The sequence below is a fragment of the Ahaetulla prasina genome, chromosome 1 (assembly GCF_028640845.1).
Source record: "Ahaetulla prasina isolate Xishuangbanna chromosome 1, ASM2864084v1, whole genome shotgun sequence".
NCBI classification, from domain to species: Eukaryota; Metazoa; Chordata; class Lepidosauria; order Squamata; family Colubridae; genus Ahaetulla; species Ahaetulla prasina.
This window is the reverse complement of record NC_080539.1, coordinates 102626607-102643360: the sequence shown is the minus strand read 5'-3', so window position 1 is coordinate 102643360 and position 16754 is coordinate 102626607. Positions and strand designations below refer to the sequence as shown.

Sequence of the window (16754 nt, the reverse complement as noted above, 5' to 3'; positions counted from 1 at the left end):
CTGCAGAAAGACATATGCTTTGTAACAGGGCTGCAGTCCTGAAGTTGGGGCAAAAAGCAGATAGTCCTCAATTTACAATCATTCATGAGCCTCCATCAGGCTCATGAATGTTCATCATTTAAGGACTCTAGGGAGGTGGCTGGTTAAAAAGCCTGGTTAAAAAAAATATTACAGGGAGGTGATTTCAACATTCGGCCATTGTTTTCTGATCTATGCGAGGCTGATTGACACCTGTAAGTCATTTAAGGATGCTGCATCAGGTAACGAGCACACAGGTGTGACCTAGCCCTGTTCCAAGAGACTGGCGTTTTCCCACTTGGCAAACGGAGCTTATTCTCAGGTGCCATCAGTTTAACCAAGCCTCGATCTTAACCCCTCGCCTCCCCAGAAGCGTTTGCTACAGGCGTGTGGGCGGCACCTCTCCTTCCGCTCACTTTCAGTCTCGAGGGGGGTGGGGAGGTTGGTCACAGATTTCCTCCTTCTGACACTCTTTCAGAGCCACACTTCCTCCCGGTACTTGGCTTTGAACGCCGCTCCTTCTCTTCTCTAGAGGTAAGTCAGTCCATCGAGGTGAGCTGGAGTGGGCATATCCTCACAGTCAGGCAACCGAGGCGCGGGAGAACGGCAGGGCAAAAATCGCAGGGTGTCCCCGTGCAGCTGACAGCGGGGAGCCGCGGAGTTAAAAGTCCGCTTCGTGGAGCTCGTGTTTTCCGAGCCCGGGGATCTGAGCTCTTTGTCAGGAGGAGGGAAGACGAGGTGGCGGTAGCCGGCACTTCCGCGCCGGCGCCATGTGATCCTCCACGCGGATGGTAAGGGCAAGGCAGGAGAATCCACCTTGGAGGGGGAAGTCCTCGGCTCCGAGGATGCTTCTCTCTCGGAGAGAGTCCACTTTGGCAGGCGCCGGCGATTGCTTGGCGGGGTGGGTGGGGGTCCCAGACGGGCACAAGAACCAGTAACAGCCGGCAGCGCAGCTGATATTTTGCTTTGCGCAATTGGCCAGCGGGAGGGCTGCAGCCCTAGAGGCTGTATTGCTTACAGCTACCCTACCTACAGAGCCCTACCTACAGAGACGAAGACTTGCTTCCAGAGAAGCAGGCTTGCTTGGGGATGGAGTCATTTATCCCATTGCTTGCCCAGCCGCTGGACCTGCGCCCAGTCGCTTTTTACGCAAACGGTTCACGCTCCCTTCCTTTGCAAAGTTGCGTTTCCCTCCCGCGGCTTGTTTCCTTTTTGCCCGCCTTCTCTGCCAGCCTCTCCCCATCTCTGGATGCGGGAGAAGCCGGTGGGGCACCTAGGAACAGGTAAAAGCTTTTTTTTTTTTTTGCCAAGCTCGAGCGAGAAAGGTGCAGAGAAGACCTTCAACTTGTTGAAAGCTTTCCTTAGCTGAATACAGAAACTCCCCAAACCACATTAGAGCCATACAGCCGTTAAAGCAGCAGGTTGAAGACCAGTTTAGTCCTGCCTCGGGTATGAAGCCAACTGGGTGCCCTTGGGCCGGTCATTCACTCTCAGCCCCAGGAAGCAGGCAATGGCAAATCACTTCTGAAATCTTACCTAGAAAATTGCCTGGCTTGTCAGGCAGTCAGTCACTCACACACAAACACATATGACCAAATTAGGGTATGTATTGCACCAGAAAGGAAATTACTCATCACGCTGTTCCTATCCTAGCTGCAAACAAAAGAATTCAGAAATGAATATATTCTTAAGCCACGAAGCCAATGAAAAGTATCAGGTTCCTTTCTCTCCTGTAATAAATGTAAAAGACTACTGGAAATTAATCAGGCATTTGCATGCTATTGCTTGGCATTCTTATTCATTTAGGAGAAAGGAAGCATCTTAAGTCAGGATTCAGTTACACTTGCTCTATAACTTTTTGAAAAGGTAAACAAAAAACATTCCCTTAACGTTTGAAATAATATGCACACTTAAGTAATTATCACCTGCTTCCTCATCTCTGCTCTTTGAAGTGAAACAAAACATGTTTGTTCACTGTGTTAATAACATCCCGTACTTAGTGTGGAACTATAAGAAAGAGCTTGCTTGCCTGGGCTGCAGTCATACAAGTTTCTTAGGTTTAAGTCCCATCAAATTTGATGAACTACTCATTAGACATGAATATAAAATTTAAATTTTGAGACCTCATTTTTAAAAAAAGGCAAGTTCTTGTTGATTTTAGTGAAAAAGACTTGTAGGAGAGATGTGTAAGACTGACAGCCAAAAATCTGTTAGGGTCTGATTTCTGATTAATATTGAGATTTTCCGAAGGTAACTGCTGCAAGATGAAGCAGGCACAGTCCTCTTACCTGGGTGGATCCTTACACAGATTTTGTATAGTCTGTCAGGAAACTGCCATTGGTTAGCAAAGAACAAACCAAAAAACCCCCAAACCCCCTCCCACCCTATTTGCTTGAACTAGTTTATATAAATGTAACGCTATCTTGCAATGCCATTTGATGGAGAAGATTTTGAAGAGGTGGTATTTTGGCAGAGTCTGGATGCTATGGTAGATACCAATGTTTATGATACTATACCACTTTGAGATGGATCTTATTAATAGGTTTACAAAACTGTTAACCAGTAGTCTATATATAGCCATTTGTTTAGCACCCATTGGATGTTACAACAGCAGTGAAAAAAGTAAGTTACAACTTGTACTTATGAACTTTGTAGCCTTTCCATAGTCACATGATCAAAATTAGAGTGCTTGGCAACTGGCATTATTTACAATGGTTGCAGCATCCCAGGGTTATGTGTTTGTTGTTTGCAACCTTCCCAGCTGGCTTCCGATAATCATAGTCAATGGGGGAAGCCAGATTAGTTTACTGACTGCATTTTTCACTTACAACTGCAGTGATTTGCTTAATGTTCATGGCAAAAAGGTCATAAGAACAAGCATGACTCACTTAACAACCCTTTAGCAACTGAAATTCTGGTGCCAATTGTTGTAAATCAAGGCCTATTGTAGAAGTCTGTTGAAGAAAGCTAGTTACAAGGGGTGGCAGCTTTTCAAGTTTTGTTTTCATTAAGTCATGGTGAAGTTATGCTGAATTTCTGCATTTGTACTGGTAATTCAGTGTATTATATGAAAAGTAAGGTACGTAGTTCTTTTTCCCAAATGTGTTATACTTTAAAGTAGAAAAATAACCTTAGATTTGGTCTGCAAACAGCAAAAGAGGCAGCTGAGGTATTTTTTTTTGTCAAATCTCCATTTACTGGGTGGGGGGGGAAGAGGGAGGGAAGGGAAGAATTACCTTAAATGCAGAATCATGTGCTTTTCAGAGAAATGTAATACTTTAAATAGTTGTTATACTATTCATGACAGAACAGCCCCTTTTTGCTACATTTCATAATGTAAAGGCATTTTAAATGCTAAGATTTTTAACATGAGTAAATGCTTTACATATTACAGGTACCACATGCATTTTAAGACTTTCCTTTGCAGAATGTGTAGCAATGTATCTGACTTCCAAATACATAAGCCACTTAACAAGGAAGATAATTTGGGTATGTGAACTGATAAAAAGGACCCCTCCCCAACATGCATTCATTGTGTCCCTAAGTGCACATGAAACTTCTTTTAAAAACTCAGTACTTGTTCTGACTATGAAAGAAAACAGGAACAAATTTATAAGGCAACAATAATTTATTTGTAGGTTACAATGAATGTTGAACATGAAATCAACCTGTTAGTTGAAGAAATTCGACGGCTGGGGACCAAAAGTAAGTATGACTAAATGGCTGTAGAAGGAATAAAAAAATTAATAGACTCCAAATGTGGTAGAATATAACTGACATAATTTCCAATGTATATTGGTCTAATATTTCCAGAAGACACTGTAATGGGGAAAATCTGCAATGTAGGAAAACCTGCAGATAAAGCTCAATTTTAAAAGATACGAGATTTTGTTCTTAAAACACGGAGTAGATTGGATGAAAATCAATAAAGAGTTAAGTAAACTTCTGGCAAAGTTCAAACATTAAAGGAAGCGGTTAAGGCTTTTGCTTCAAGCCAGTCTGATAAGTTTGTTACAGAATATAAATTATTGTTTATGTGCTATCAAGTTGGTGTCAATTCTTAGTGACTATATTTATAACCAATCTGGTTCTTCTGGTCTTTCAGTAGTGCATTTATGACTCTATCTCCCGAAGGACTCAGGGCGGTGTACAGGCATTTAAAAACACATAAATACACTATAAAAAACAGTTAAAAAACTTATTCTAAGAAGCCCGTTAATTTAGAATTAAAAATAGAATAAAACCCAATTTAAAACCAGTAATTTAAAATCTAGCTCAGTCCTGCACAATTAAATAAATATGTTTTAAGCCCGCGGCGGAAGGTCCGGAGGTCCGAAAGCTGACGAAGTCCGGGGGGTAGTTCATTCCAGAGGGTGGGGGCCCCCACAGAGAAGGCCCTTCCCCTGGGCGTCGCCAGACGACATTGCCGCGCTGACGGCACCCTGAGGAGACCCTCTCTGTGAGAGCGCACGGGTCGGTGAGAGATATTCGATAGCAGTAGGCGGTCCCGTAAGTAACCCGGCCCAATGCCATGGAGCGCTTTAAAGGTGGTCACCAAAACCTTGAAGCGCACCCGGAAAGCCACAGGTAGCCAGTGCAGTCTGCGCAGGATGGGTGTTATACGGGAGCCACGAGGGGCTCCAGCTATCACCCGCGCAGCCGCATTCTGGACTAACTGCAGCCTCCGGATGCCCTTCAAGGGGAGCCCCATGTAGAGAGCATTGCAGTAATCCAGGCGAGACGTCACGAGAGCGTGAGTGACCGTGCATAGGGCATCCCGGTCCAGAAAGGGGCGCAACTGGCGTACCAGGCGAACCTGGTAGAACGCTCTCCTGGAGACGGCCGTCAAATGGTCTTCTAGAGACAGCCGTTCGTCCAGGAGGACGCCTAAGTTGCGGACCCTTTCCATCGGGGCCAATGACTCGCCACCGATGGTCAGCCGCGGATTTAGCTGACTGTACCGGGATGCGGCATCCACAGCCACTCTGTCTTGGAGGATTGAGCTTGAGCCTATTTCTCCCCATCCAGACCCGACGGCCTCCAGGCACCGGGACAGCACTTGAAGCTTCGTTGGGGTGGTCCGGTGTAGAAAAGTACAGCTGGGTGTCATCCGCATACAGCTGGTACTTCACACGAAACCACTGATGATCTCACCCAGCGGCTTCATGTAGATGTTAAACAGAAGGCGAGAGGATCGACCCTGCGGCACCCCACAAGTGAGGCGCCTCGGGGCCGACCTCTGCCCCCTCCGTCAACACCGACTGCGACCGGTCGGAGAGATAGGAGGAGAACCACCGATAAACGGTGCCTCCCACTCCCAATCCCTCCAACCGGCGCAGCAGGATACCATGGTCGATGGTATCGAAAGCCGCTGAGAGGTCTAATAGGACCAGGGCAGAGGAACAACCCCTATCCCTGGCCCTCCAGAGATCATCCACCAACGCGACCAAAGCCGTCTCCGTGCTGTAACCGGGCCGAAAACCGGACTGGAACGGGTCTAGATAGACAGTTTCATCCAGGTGCAGGGGAAATTGATATGCCACCATACTCTCTACAACCTTCGCCGCGAAGCGAAGGTTGGAGACCGGACGATAATTACCTAAAACAGCTGGGTCCATGGACGGCTTCTTAAGGAGGGGCCTCACCACCGCCTCTTTCAAGGCGGCCGGGAAGACACCCTCCACCAAAGAAGCGATCGTAATCGCCTGGAGCCAGCCTCGTGTCACCTCCTGAGTGGCCAGCACCAGCCAAGAGGGGCACGGGTCCAGTAAACACGTGGTGGCATTCAGCCTACCCAACAACCTGTCCATGTCCTCGGGAGCCACAGGGTCAAACTCATCCCAAACAATGTCACCAAGACCACCCTCGAGCATCTCACCCGCATCACCGCAATCTTGGTCCAGACCATCCCGAAGCTGAGCGATTTTATCGTATAGATAACCGTTAAACTCCTCAGCACGTCCCTGCAACGGGTCATCCCGCTCCCCCTGGTGTAGGAGGGAGCGAGTCACCCGAAACAGGGCGGCTGGGCGGTTATCTGCCGATGCAATGAGGGAGGAGGCGTAGCTACGCCTCGCTTCCCTCAATGCCACTAGGTAAGTCCTGGTATAGGACTTCACTAGTGTCCGATCAGCTTCCGAACGGCTAGACCTCCAGGAACTCTCTAGGCGTCTTCTCCGGCGCTTCATCCCTCTCAGCTCCTCGGAGAACCAAGGAGCCGGTTGGGGCCTGCGCCGGGTCAGAGGCCGCAAAGGCACGACACGGTCTAAGGCCCCCGCCGCGGCCTGTTCCCAGGCCGCAACAAGTTCCTCAGCCGAGCCGTGAGCCAGACCCTCAGGAAATGGCCCAAGCTCCGTCCGGAACCCATCCAGGTCCATCAGGCGCCTGGGGCGGAACCAACATATCGGCTCCGCCTCCCTGCGGTGGTGAATGGCGGTCAGAAAGTCCAGGTGAAGAAGAGAGTGATCTGACCATGACAAAGGTTCAATGACTATTTTCTTTAAGTCCAGATCTCTCAACCACTGACCAGAGAGAAAAATCAAATCCAGAGTGCCACCCCCAATGTGAGTAGGACCATCAACTACTTGGGTCAGGTCCAAGGCCGTCATGGAAGCCATGAACTCCCGAGCTGCCGTCAATGACGAGCCGGACGATGGCAGGTTAAAGTCCCCCATGACTAAAAGTCTGGGGGTCTCAACTGCCACCCCAGCCAGCACCTCCAGGAGCTCGGGCAGGGCAGCTGTCACGCAGCAAGGAGCCAGGTACGTGATCAGCAAACCCATCTGACACCTACGACCCCATCTCACAAAGAGGGATTCGCACCCGGCAATCTTTAATTAAGCCTTCCTCTTTCTGTCTTTATTTCTATCATTCCCAATATTAAAGACTCCTCTAGAGAGCTATGTCTTCACATAATGTATCCAAAGTGGGATAATTTGAAACCTATGAGAACCCTGAGTTGATTGGTTTGATGATCTATTGTTTGTTCTTAGCTATCCAAGTCCAGAGGACTTCTCCAATACCAACAGGATATCAATACTGATCACTAAATAGAAAATAAGAACAGCATAGGAGCCCCCAGACCAGGGGTCAGCAACCCACAGCTCTGGAGCCACATGTGGCTCTTTCATCCCTCTGCTGTGGATCCCTGTTGCTAGTCGGCTCCACAATTAATAGGGCTTTCGGTTAGGACAGGTAGAGGAAAACAGACGCCGTGCTAGGAGGAGACTCTATGGTGGCGGTAGTGGTGGGAATTGGGCTTCCAGTCAGCAAAGGAAAAAGGATGCTGCGCTAGGAGAAGACTATAACGGGGGAACTGGACTTCCGGTCAGCTCCAGAATTGAATGGGGGCTTCCAGTTAGGACCTTTGTGGCTCTTTGAATGTTTAAGGTTGCTGACCCCTGCCACAGACTATTTAAGCTAACAGCATGCATCTCTAGTTCTAATAGCATTATATAGAATAACCAGACTGCCGATTTTCTTTCAAGTGCTTCTGAAAACTGGTGCCAAGTTTCTCATACACTTATAGCTACTTGAGTAAGCTCAAACTGCCCAAGGAGCTGCTGATCCAGTTCTACAGAGGAATTATTGAGTCTGTCATTTGCACCTCTATAACTGTCTGGTTCGGTTCTGCAACCCAACAAGAAAAACACAGACTTCAGAGGATAATTAGAACTGCAGAAAAAATAATTGCTACCAACTTGCCTTCCATTGAGGACCTGTATACTGCACGAATCAAGAAGAGAGCCGTGAAAATATTTGCAGATCCCTCGCATCCTGGACATAAACTGTTTCAACTCCTACCCTCAAAACGACGCTATAGAGCACTGCACACCAGAACAACTAGACACAAGAACAGTTTTTTCCCGAAGGCCATCACTCTGCTAAACAAATAATTCCCTCAACACTGTCAGACTATTTACTGAATCTGCACTACTATTAATCGTTTCATAGTTCCCATCACCGATCTCTTTCCACTTATGACTGTATGACTATAACTTGTTGCTGGCAATCCTTATGATTTATATTGATATATTGATCATCAATTGTGTTGTAAATGTTGTACCTTGATGAACGTATCTTTTCTTTTATGTACACTGAGAGCATATGCACCAAGACAAATTCCTTGTGTGTCCAATCACACTTGGCCAATAAAATTCTATTCTATTCTATTCTATTCTAATGCAAACTTTACTTGTGACAGAGACAATCATTTAATGGAAAACAACAATCTCTTCTGAGGGGATGTCTACCTGTTTGTGGAAACTTGGCAACAGTGAGATGTGATGTCTAGGTTGATACATCAGGTTTTCTTTGTTTACTCGTTGAGTATTAATTAATTAGGTCAGTTTGTGTAACAGACCACAACTATATTTAATTCCCAGTTGTCACTGGAATTTTTTCATAATATACCCTGCTTTTAAAATAAAACTGGATTTTTATGTGCATTTTGGTTCCAGTTCAAACTGCTAGTATAAATTTAGGTTTTAATCTAAGTAATATAACCTAAGTAGTGGTTTGTAAATTCACTATACTAGTATGCCTTTTTGGAAAGGGCATTTAAATGCAATCTTATTTTTTTTCCCATTGACTTTAATTTCAGGTGATATTCATGTTCACTAATCACAATATGTTAAAAAATAAGGGATTTTTTTGTTGCTTTCAGCTTAGTATATCATGCAAATTGCTATTTGTAAAATATTTTTATAACTTAACATGTAGGGAAATCCATTTAGTTGTGGTTTATTCAAAAAACATGGCTAATATGAAGCCAGTCAGTATTAATCATAACTAGCTTGAGTTACTTTGGGACTAAATGATACCATTATCATCTTATGAATAATCATATAATTATTATTCAGTATATAGTTTCAGGTTTCGGTGATTAAAAATGTAAAAACGGAAGATTAACTTTTTAAAAAAAGAAGTGTTAAAATGTGGTTTGACATCTTCTTCAGCAGTGTCAGCAAATCTAAAATAAGGTTGCAGAGATCATTTAATTTGATATAGTTTACTATTTAATCTAATGGATTTGGAATTAATAATTTTTATTAATTTGTGCCTGTGAGTATATGTTCTGTTTAAAAGTTAACATATTGATTGTATTTTCACATATTTACATTGTGATGAATTTGGCTACGGATATCGTGTTTTCCTGAAAATAAAACCCTGTCTTATATTTTTTTGAACCCCGAAATAAGTGCTTAGCCTTATTTTTGGAGGGGTCTTATTAATTTGGGTAAGGGATGCGGTGGCTCAGCGGCTAGGACGTTGAGCTTGTCGATCGAAAGATTGGCAGCTCAGCGGTTCAAATCCCTAGTGCTGCCGTGTAACGGGGTGAGCTCCCGTTACTTGTCCCAGCTTCTGCCAACCTAGCAGTTTCGAAAGCACGTAAAAATGCAAGTAGAAAAAATAGGGACCACCTTTGGTGGAAAGGTAACAGCGTTCCGTATGCCTTTGGCGTTGAGTCATGCCGGCCACATGACCATGGAGATGTCTTCGGACAGTGCTGGCTCTTCGGCTTTGAAACGGAGATGAGCACTGCCCTCTACAGTCGGCAATGACTAGCACGTATGTGCAAGGGGAACCTTTACCTTTTATTAATTTGGGGTGCATGGAGCAAGATGGGGCTCCTCTTGCCGTCTTACCTGATTTCCAGCTCTTGTGTTTAAATATTTTTGGGGAGGGCTTATTTTCAGGGGGAGGCTTATTTTAGTGCATGCTCTCAAAAGCTCGATTGGGCTTATTATCAGGGGATGTCTTATTTTCAGGGAAACAGGTTATACTAACCTTATTAAATGAAATTAGAAACCTTGAAATTCTCCAGGTCCAAAGACTTACTGGGAGCTAAAATATTAATATGTCATTTCATTATCATGCTTTCTTTTGTCCAGATCCTGATGGGACATTGAGTGTGAAGTTTGGAGTGCTGTTTGCGGATGAGAAATGTGCCAACCTTTTTGAGGCTTTAGTAGGAACCCTGAAAGCTGCAAAACGACGGAAGATAGTTAATTATCCTGGCGAACTGCTTTTGCAAGGAGTTCATGACAATGTTGATATCTTATTATTGCAGGATTAGTTACTTTCCTAGCAAATGGCATTTTCATTAGATATCTATATGTAACTCAGATCAAGATGCATTTGATTGAAAGTATATCTTCCTATTTATCTTTATAGAATTATATATAAAAATTCTTTGAAGGCCTTTTCTGAAACCCCTGCTACATAGTTTGTTGGGCCTTTTTTGGGGGGGGGGATTTGGAAATTACACTCTCATATGTCTGAAATGTTGTTAAAACGTTTGAGAATTCCTTACAAATTATCAATATCAACAACCTAAACCCTGCTACAAACTTCCAGTTTATGGGGATTCTCTGATTTCTCTGCAAGAATCAAAAATATTCTGGCCAAATGAAGCATTCAAGCTGGTGGTTTCATCTGAAACTGAATATTTGATATGGTCTTTTTATGTGATTCTTGAAACATAGGTTTTTCATGTGACACTTTCTGAACTGTGATACTTTGGAGTAACTGTGGAAAGTTATAAAAGCAATGGTAGGGAGGAATTCTCTTGCACTTTTTTAGTGTATTCTCATTAATGAAGGAATGTTATGGAAATCATTTCAAAGAAGAAATAATTTAAGAAAAATGTATCATTAGTGTGTTATTTTTCACGTGGCTATAGTGACCAAGACAAAGTGTTTTGTCTTTTATTATTACAATAATTTCTCCAGCTATCGGCAAATCAGACATAGATTAAATTCTGAAGAAATAGATTAAATTCTGAGGAAATACTTGAAAGGATATTTGGATATTTTCTTTGGCAGCATATTCATTGCTAAATGGGAGTCTTGAGGTTGAGAAATTGTCCATCCAGTTTCACTTCCCACAAATTTGAGAATCTCAAAAGACCATTTGTGTCTAATTCAAACAATATTCCTTTTCTCAGGGTAAAGTTATAAAAAGAAGTGGGAGGACAGTCCTTCTATTCCTCAGATTCCAGTTTCTCTATAAAATCTATTACTTGTTGATGATGCCCTTCTGGGAAATGGGTGTACCTTAAACAAACTGTGTAGATCACTTTAGAAAGCACTAAGTATTATCCAAACTGCTGTTAAGGCCAAGTTTATTCCTTTTCTATTTGGTCAGTTTGAGAAAGAAATGGAATAGGGTGTGAGAAATGCTCATCTGAACCCTCTCTGGCAGGCATCTGGGAGTGAACACTTGAAAAATAGAATATGACATAAAATGAGAAGAACAGGAAGATTGCCTCATAGAGGACATGAACATGCGAAATTGGTAGAATTGTACAAGACTATCTCACAGAGGTCCATTCTTTTAGTTTTTTACAAGATTTTACAAGAAGTGCACTTCTCATTACTATAATTCATCTAGGAAATTAGCAAATCACCAATTTTTTCCTCCTCTCCCCTCCTACCCAAATACTTGAGAATTAAAGACAACAATAGTGTCATGATACATTTTGTCTTTTAGCTCTTATTCTATGCATTCTATTCTATTCTTTGCATGATCCTTTTGTGTGTAACTGATTCGGTGGCTAGCTGGTCTTCCTTATTAGTCCCTAAAGGGCTTCAAAGTAAAATACTTCATCAATAAATAAAAATCTGGGAGTTATTTTTAGCTATTTCATTCTGTGGAAAAAAATGCCTTTAATTAAATAAACATTTCATGTACACCAGGAAAATTTGGTCTCAAAAATACATATTTTTGGTATTTACAATAAAATATTTCCAATTCTCGCCAGTGTGGTTTGTTTCTTGAAGTCTGGAGTAGCTCACCTGAGCACTGGAATTCTTATTTTGTAAGGATCTTCTTTGCCAATTCTGTACACACTTGTATTAATTTCATCAAGAAGCATTGAAGCATTCCAAGAAAAAGAAAACGTAATTTGTTATGGTGATGGTGGAGAATAACAATGGTTATTTTTATTTAACAATAAAAACAATGGTACTTAATCTGAAATGTTACTTTGATGCTTATGAAGGAATTTGATACAGTATTTTCATCTCTGGAATGATTTACATATTAGTTTAAATAATGCATTCTGTGTTAAGAGTAATCTTATTAAAGTTATGATTCAAGATTAAGGACATTACTTACCACAAAATAAAAGCAATTGAGTTTTCAATATGCCTGAAAATAGCTGGAAATGTTTTGGAAGTTTAGTGTGTGAATTCTGGATAAATAAGGCAGATAAACAAGGAAGCAGTGCATCCGAAAAATGGTGGTATGTCTGATTTCAAAACAAGATAATTTCCTATGGAAACTCATGTCTTTGAATTAACTGACACCTGGTTGACTAAAATGCTAGAGGTTTAAAGATTAAAGATTTTTCATTAAAGTTTATGTTCAAAGTACACACTTCTAAAATTTTAAGATCTTAATCATTTCTCATTCAAAATAATTGTACAGTATATGCATTTTCTTATGATTTATGGTGGTTGCAATTTTACTTTAGAAAATAGAGAAAAAAATCCCCCAAAGAACAAAATTCCAGAAGTGTAATTATGGATTAATATGAAACATAAATTGAACCAAGTGCTGCCAAATATTACTTGAGTGTGTAGGAGCTCAAATGTTGGTTTGGTGCAGGGAAGACCCAGATTCCATCCTTGATCAAGGAAGTTTACTGGGAAACATAAATGATTTTCTCTCAGCCCAACACACTTCGAAGAGCAGTTGTTTTGTGGAAAAATGGAAGTATCATGTATGCTGCCTTGAGGGCCTGAAGAAAACATTGGATATAATTCTAACAAAAAAACTGCTATTGAGACTTGAGAACCAAATATAATAAGCTGTAACAATATATCGTATTTTTCGGACTATAAGATGCACCTTAGTTTTTGGAGAGGAAAATAAGAAAAAAACTGGGGGTGGATTGGCCTCCTGGAATACCCCCAATCAGCTGTTCTCAGAGGTGAACTTTAGCAACAGGTTTGTTGGTTGTGAGCTCTGTGCCTCGCTTTTTTTTCTGCCTCTGAAACTTGTCATAACTGAACAGGCATTAAAGGACTAGTTGTAAGTCAAAGACTACCTGTACAGATGGTAGATAAAAACATTTCCAAAAGTGAGCCTATTCACATTTTTAACATTTGCATTATTGAAGAATCAGGTTAATATAACAGACTGGAAAGGAGGTTTAGCCCATGTTCCCCATCTTGATCCAAATCTAGACTGCCCTCTTTTCTCCCCTTGCAAATAACAACAGCAATGTTTCTGATTAAATTAAGAAGGTAGTGTGGTCAAAGTTACTTAACTTTAATAAATCTGAATGAATTTACAGCCCAATTTTTATCAGTCACAGCTTATCAAATTAAGCAAAACTGGCTTTACAAGTTAAACCAAAATTAAAACCGGTGTGGAAATCCATTCTCATCTAGTCGTTTATGGAGATTCTCAGTCATCCAGGTCACGGTTGTCTCAAAAGTGCTTTATCAAGAGGCAACTGGACTTTTTCATTTTTCTTTGAAGACATTTCGCTTCTCAGGAATATCTGAAGATGTTTTGCTTCGCAGGAACATCTGAAAAGCTCAGGAGGATCTTCAGCCAACCTAACATATGTGCACACTTTAAATTCAAGAATACACTAAGGCAGAAGCTTGTACACCACAAGGATAAACTGAGCAATGTAGTATATGCAGTATAATGTAGTGAGGCTTGTGCAGATCTGTACATTGGAGAAACAAAACAACTACTTCATGAACGCATGGCACCAGTGGTGAGTTTCACATTTTTTTACTACCAGTTCTGTGGATGTGGCTTGGTGAGTGTGGCATGGTTTGGTGGGCGTGGCAGGGGAAAGATACTGTAAAATATCCATTCCCTCCCCACTCCAGGGGAAGGTTACTACAGAATCCCCATTTCCTCCCAATCAGCTGGGACTCGGGAAGCAGAGAATAGATGGGGGTGGGGACAGTCAGAATTTTTACTACCGGTTCTCCGAACTACTCAAAATTTCCACTACTGGTTCTCCAGAACTGGTCAGAACCTGCTGAAACCCACCTCTGCAACAAACCCATCAAGACAAGATTCAGCAGTCCATCCGCATTTAAAAGACAAAGGCTACTCTTTTGAAGACAGCAAAGTCCACATTTTGGACAGAGAGGACTGCTGATTTCAAAGAAGCTATCTATGTCAAAATTGAACAGGCCACTCTCAACAGAGGGGAGGGATACAATATCATCTATGTCCAGTTCCAAGAAGGCTCCATTTGCACTACTCAGTTTATCTTGAGGACACAGATAGACCTCCAGTGGCTTCAACAATTCTCTAAATAAAATGCAAATGACCAGCTGTCTGCAAGAAATATAAATCCTTCCATTCCCCACCATCCAGTCAGAGCTGAAGAAGCTTCTTGGATGAGAAGCAAAATGTCTTCGAAGAAAAACCAAAAAGTCCAGTTGCCTCTTGAAAAGCACCTTTGGGACATTCTCATCTAGTGTTATGAAAAATATTTCAGCAAATATTTTGCTGAAAATACAGCAATGAGTTGCAAAACAAATCAAAGCCCAGAAATGCAGCCAAGAGCTGCGTTTTCCAGGCATTTTTTAGCATTAAAATACCCTAAGAAAAACTGTCAATTTAAGGATTCTGGAAAAGTCTTGTCCACACAAACAGCATTGGCCCGCATCACACATTTAGAATAAAGTCACATGCTACAAATGGGGCTACTTTTGAAGATTTACAACCTGAACCTGATAGAAAAGGAGTCTATTAACAGATGAGTGCAACAACTGCAATACAGCCAGCGGTAGCTCAAGGGCATATGGAACCCCAGGCCATACTGACTGAGGTGCGACCTTGTACAGATTTGAATTTTTAGAATGATTCAGCAGGACACTGCCTAGGTTTCTGCACTTAAGGATAGTGCCCACTCTGCCTTGGCTTAAATAGAATAGAATAGAATTTTTTTTTATTGGCCAAGTGTGATTGGACACACAAGGAATTTGTCTTGGTGCATATGCTCTCAGTGTACATAAAAAGAAAAGATACGTTCATCAAGGTACAACATTTACAACACAAATGATGGTCAATATATCAATATAAATCATAAAGATTGCCAGCAACAAAGTTACAGTCATACAGTCATAAGTGGAAAGAGATTGGTGATGGGAACGATGAGAAGATTAATAGTAGTGCAGATTTAGTGAATAGTTTGACAGTGTTGAGGGAATTATTTGTTTAGCAGAGTGATGGCCTTCGGGGAAAAAACTGTTCTTGTGTTCTTGTGTCTTAAAGGTAGCACTGAATATACCACCAATTCTTTAGTTGTTGCATTAACTATCAAACATCTGATTCAAGGAATGAGATGTTACAATTGGTTTTAAGTCTAGGGCTTGGCACTGGGATACCTTATGGTCCATCTCTTCCAAGGGGATCTGCCTAGCCCAGGGGTCTGCAACCTTAAACACTCAAAGAGCCATTTGGACCCGTTTCCCACAGAAAAGAAAACACCGGGAGCCACAAAACCCTTCCCATGCCTGACTATTTCTTGAGCGGCCATAAAACTAGCATATGTAGTTGAATTAAATGTTCTGTTTTTTCCCCTGAAACTTTTCTTTTCTTGGATTTATCCATGGTTGGCCTACCCAGGGTTGAAAAGCTCGATAAATCATGTGCTGGCGGGTGTCGCACATTGGCGGTTGTGATGCATATTTTGAGTGACAAGGAAGCCACAGCAGAGGGGTGAAAGAGCCACATGCGGCTCCAGAGCCGCAGGTTGCGGACCCCTGGCCTAGCCTCTGCAAACAAGAAGGGACGGGGTACTTATAGTCCTGCTTGGTCAAGAGATCGAAGGCATAATGCTCCAAAGGCAGATTTATTTTTTTTAAGTGGCTTCTGCTATGGAACACTTTACTCTCAAGAGGTCCGCCAGGTACTCTATTTATTTGCTTTTCACAGAGGCATGAAAACAGTTCTGTGGCACTAGGCATCTGGCAGTGGACATTTAATATTATGACTGTATGGCATTGGGTTATTTTTATTGCACTGACATTTAATATACATGTAGATATATAGTCTCTCACACATCTTTATATATAAAGCTATTACACCTGCAAACATAGGCTTTTAATTTTATTGTAACCTGCTCTGAGTTTAGGAAGCTGGGCAGGACATATAATATTCATATAAACCAATTTCCATTCAGGAGCCGGATCACTTGCTGAATAAAGAAAGAAAACCAAATAGAAAAGACAAAGGCTTTTCAATCACTACAAATTCCCACCACAAATAACACAGATAAATAAAATTCATAGGATTAGGGAGAAAAAGACTTAAGCCTCCTTTATATACGTGAAAATTTCATTCCTTACCCATATCTATGTATAGATCCCTGTTGTGATCTTTTAATATAAATATTTAAGAAATTATTCAGCAACAGATACAAAGCTTTGACTCTGCATGGAGCCTCCTAAATTTGTAGGCATTTCCCAGATAACCAGTTTGAAGGGATTTTTACAGGTTGTTCTACACTTTTTTTTCTTCCAATAATTCAGAATTATATATGTCTGTGTTGAGTCACAGAATGTTATTCTGAATGAACAACAGTGCTTAGTTCTAGGGGAGAAACCCATATATTGACTTTATGTGGGCAATAGATTTGGATACAGCACTAAAGCAGCACAACTGCAGGAGAAAATCATAGGTTTGTTGTAAAAGATTGATGTGAAAATATAGTAAATGCATTTTAAAGACTAAGGAAGAGTATAATGAGC

General features: G+C 41.8%; 1 protein-coding gene across 2 annotated transcripts; it reads left to right on the top strand.

Annotated features, from left to right (window-relative positions):
• The first annotated feature begins 384 nt into the window (after window positions 1-384).
• On the top strand, window positions 385-11336 carry ABRACL (ABRA C-terminal like). 2 transcript variants are annotated; one of them, XM_058170740.1, is made up of 3 exons: window positions 385-552; window positions 3657-3723; window positions 9912-11336. In XM_058170740.1, exons 2-3 carry the CDS (start codon window positions 3663-3665, stop codon window positions 10094-10096), a joined length of 246 nt encoding a protein of 81 aa, XP_058026723.1. In that variant the 5' UTR covers window positions 385-552; window positions 3657-3662; the 3' UTR covers window positions 10097-11336. The 2 variants fall into 2 exon arrangements, with proteins under 2 accessions (XP_058026723.1, XP_058026715.1); XM_058170732.1 differs by lacking the exon at window positions 385-552 and adding an exon at window positions 577-809.
• Window positions 11337-16754: the final 5418 nt, after the last annotated feature.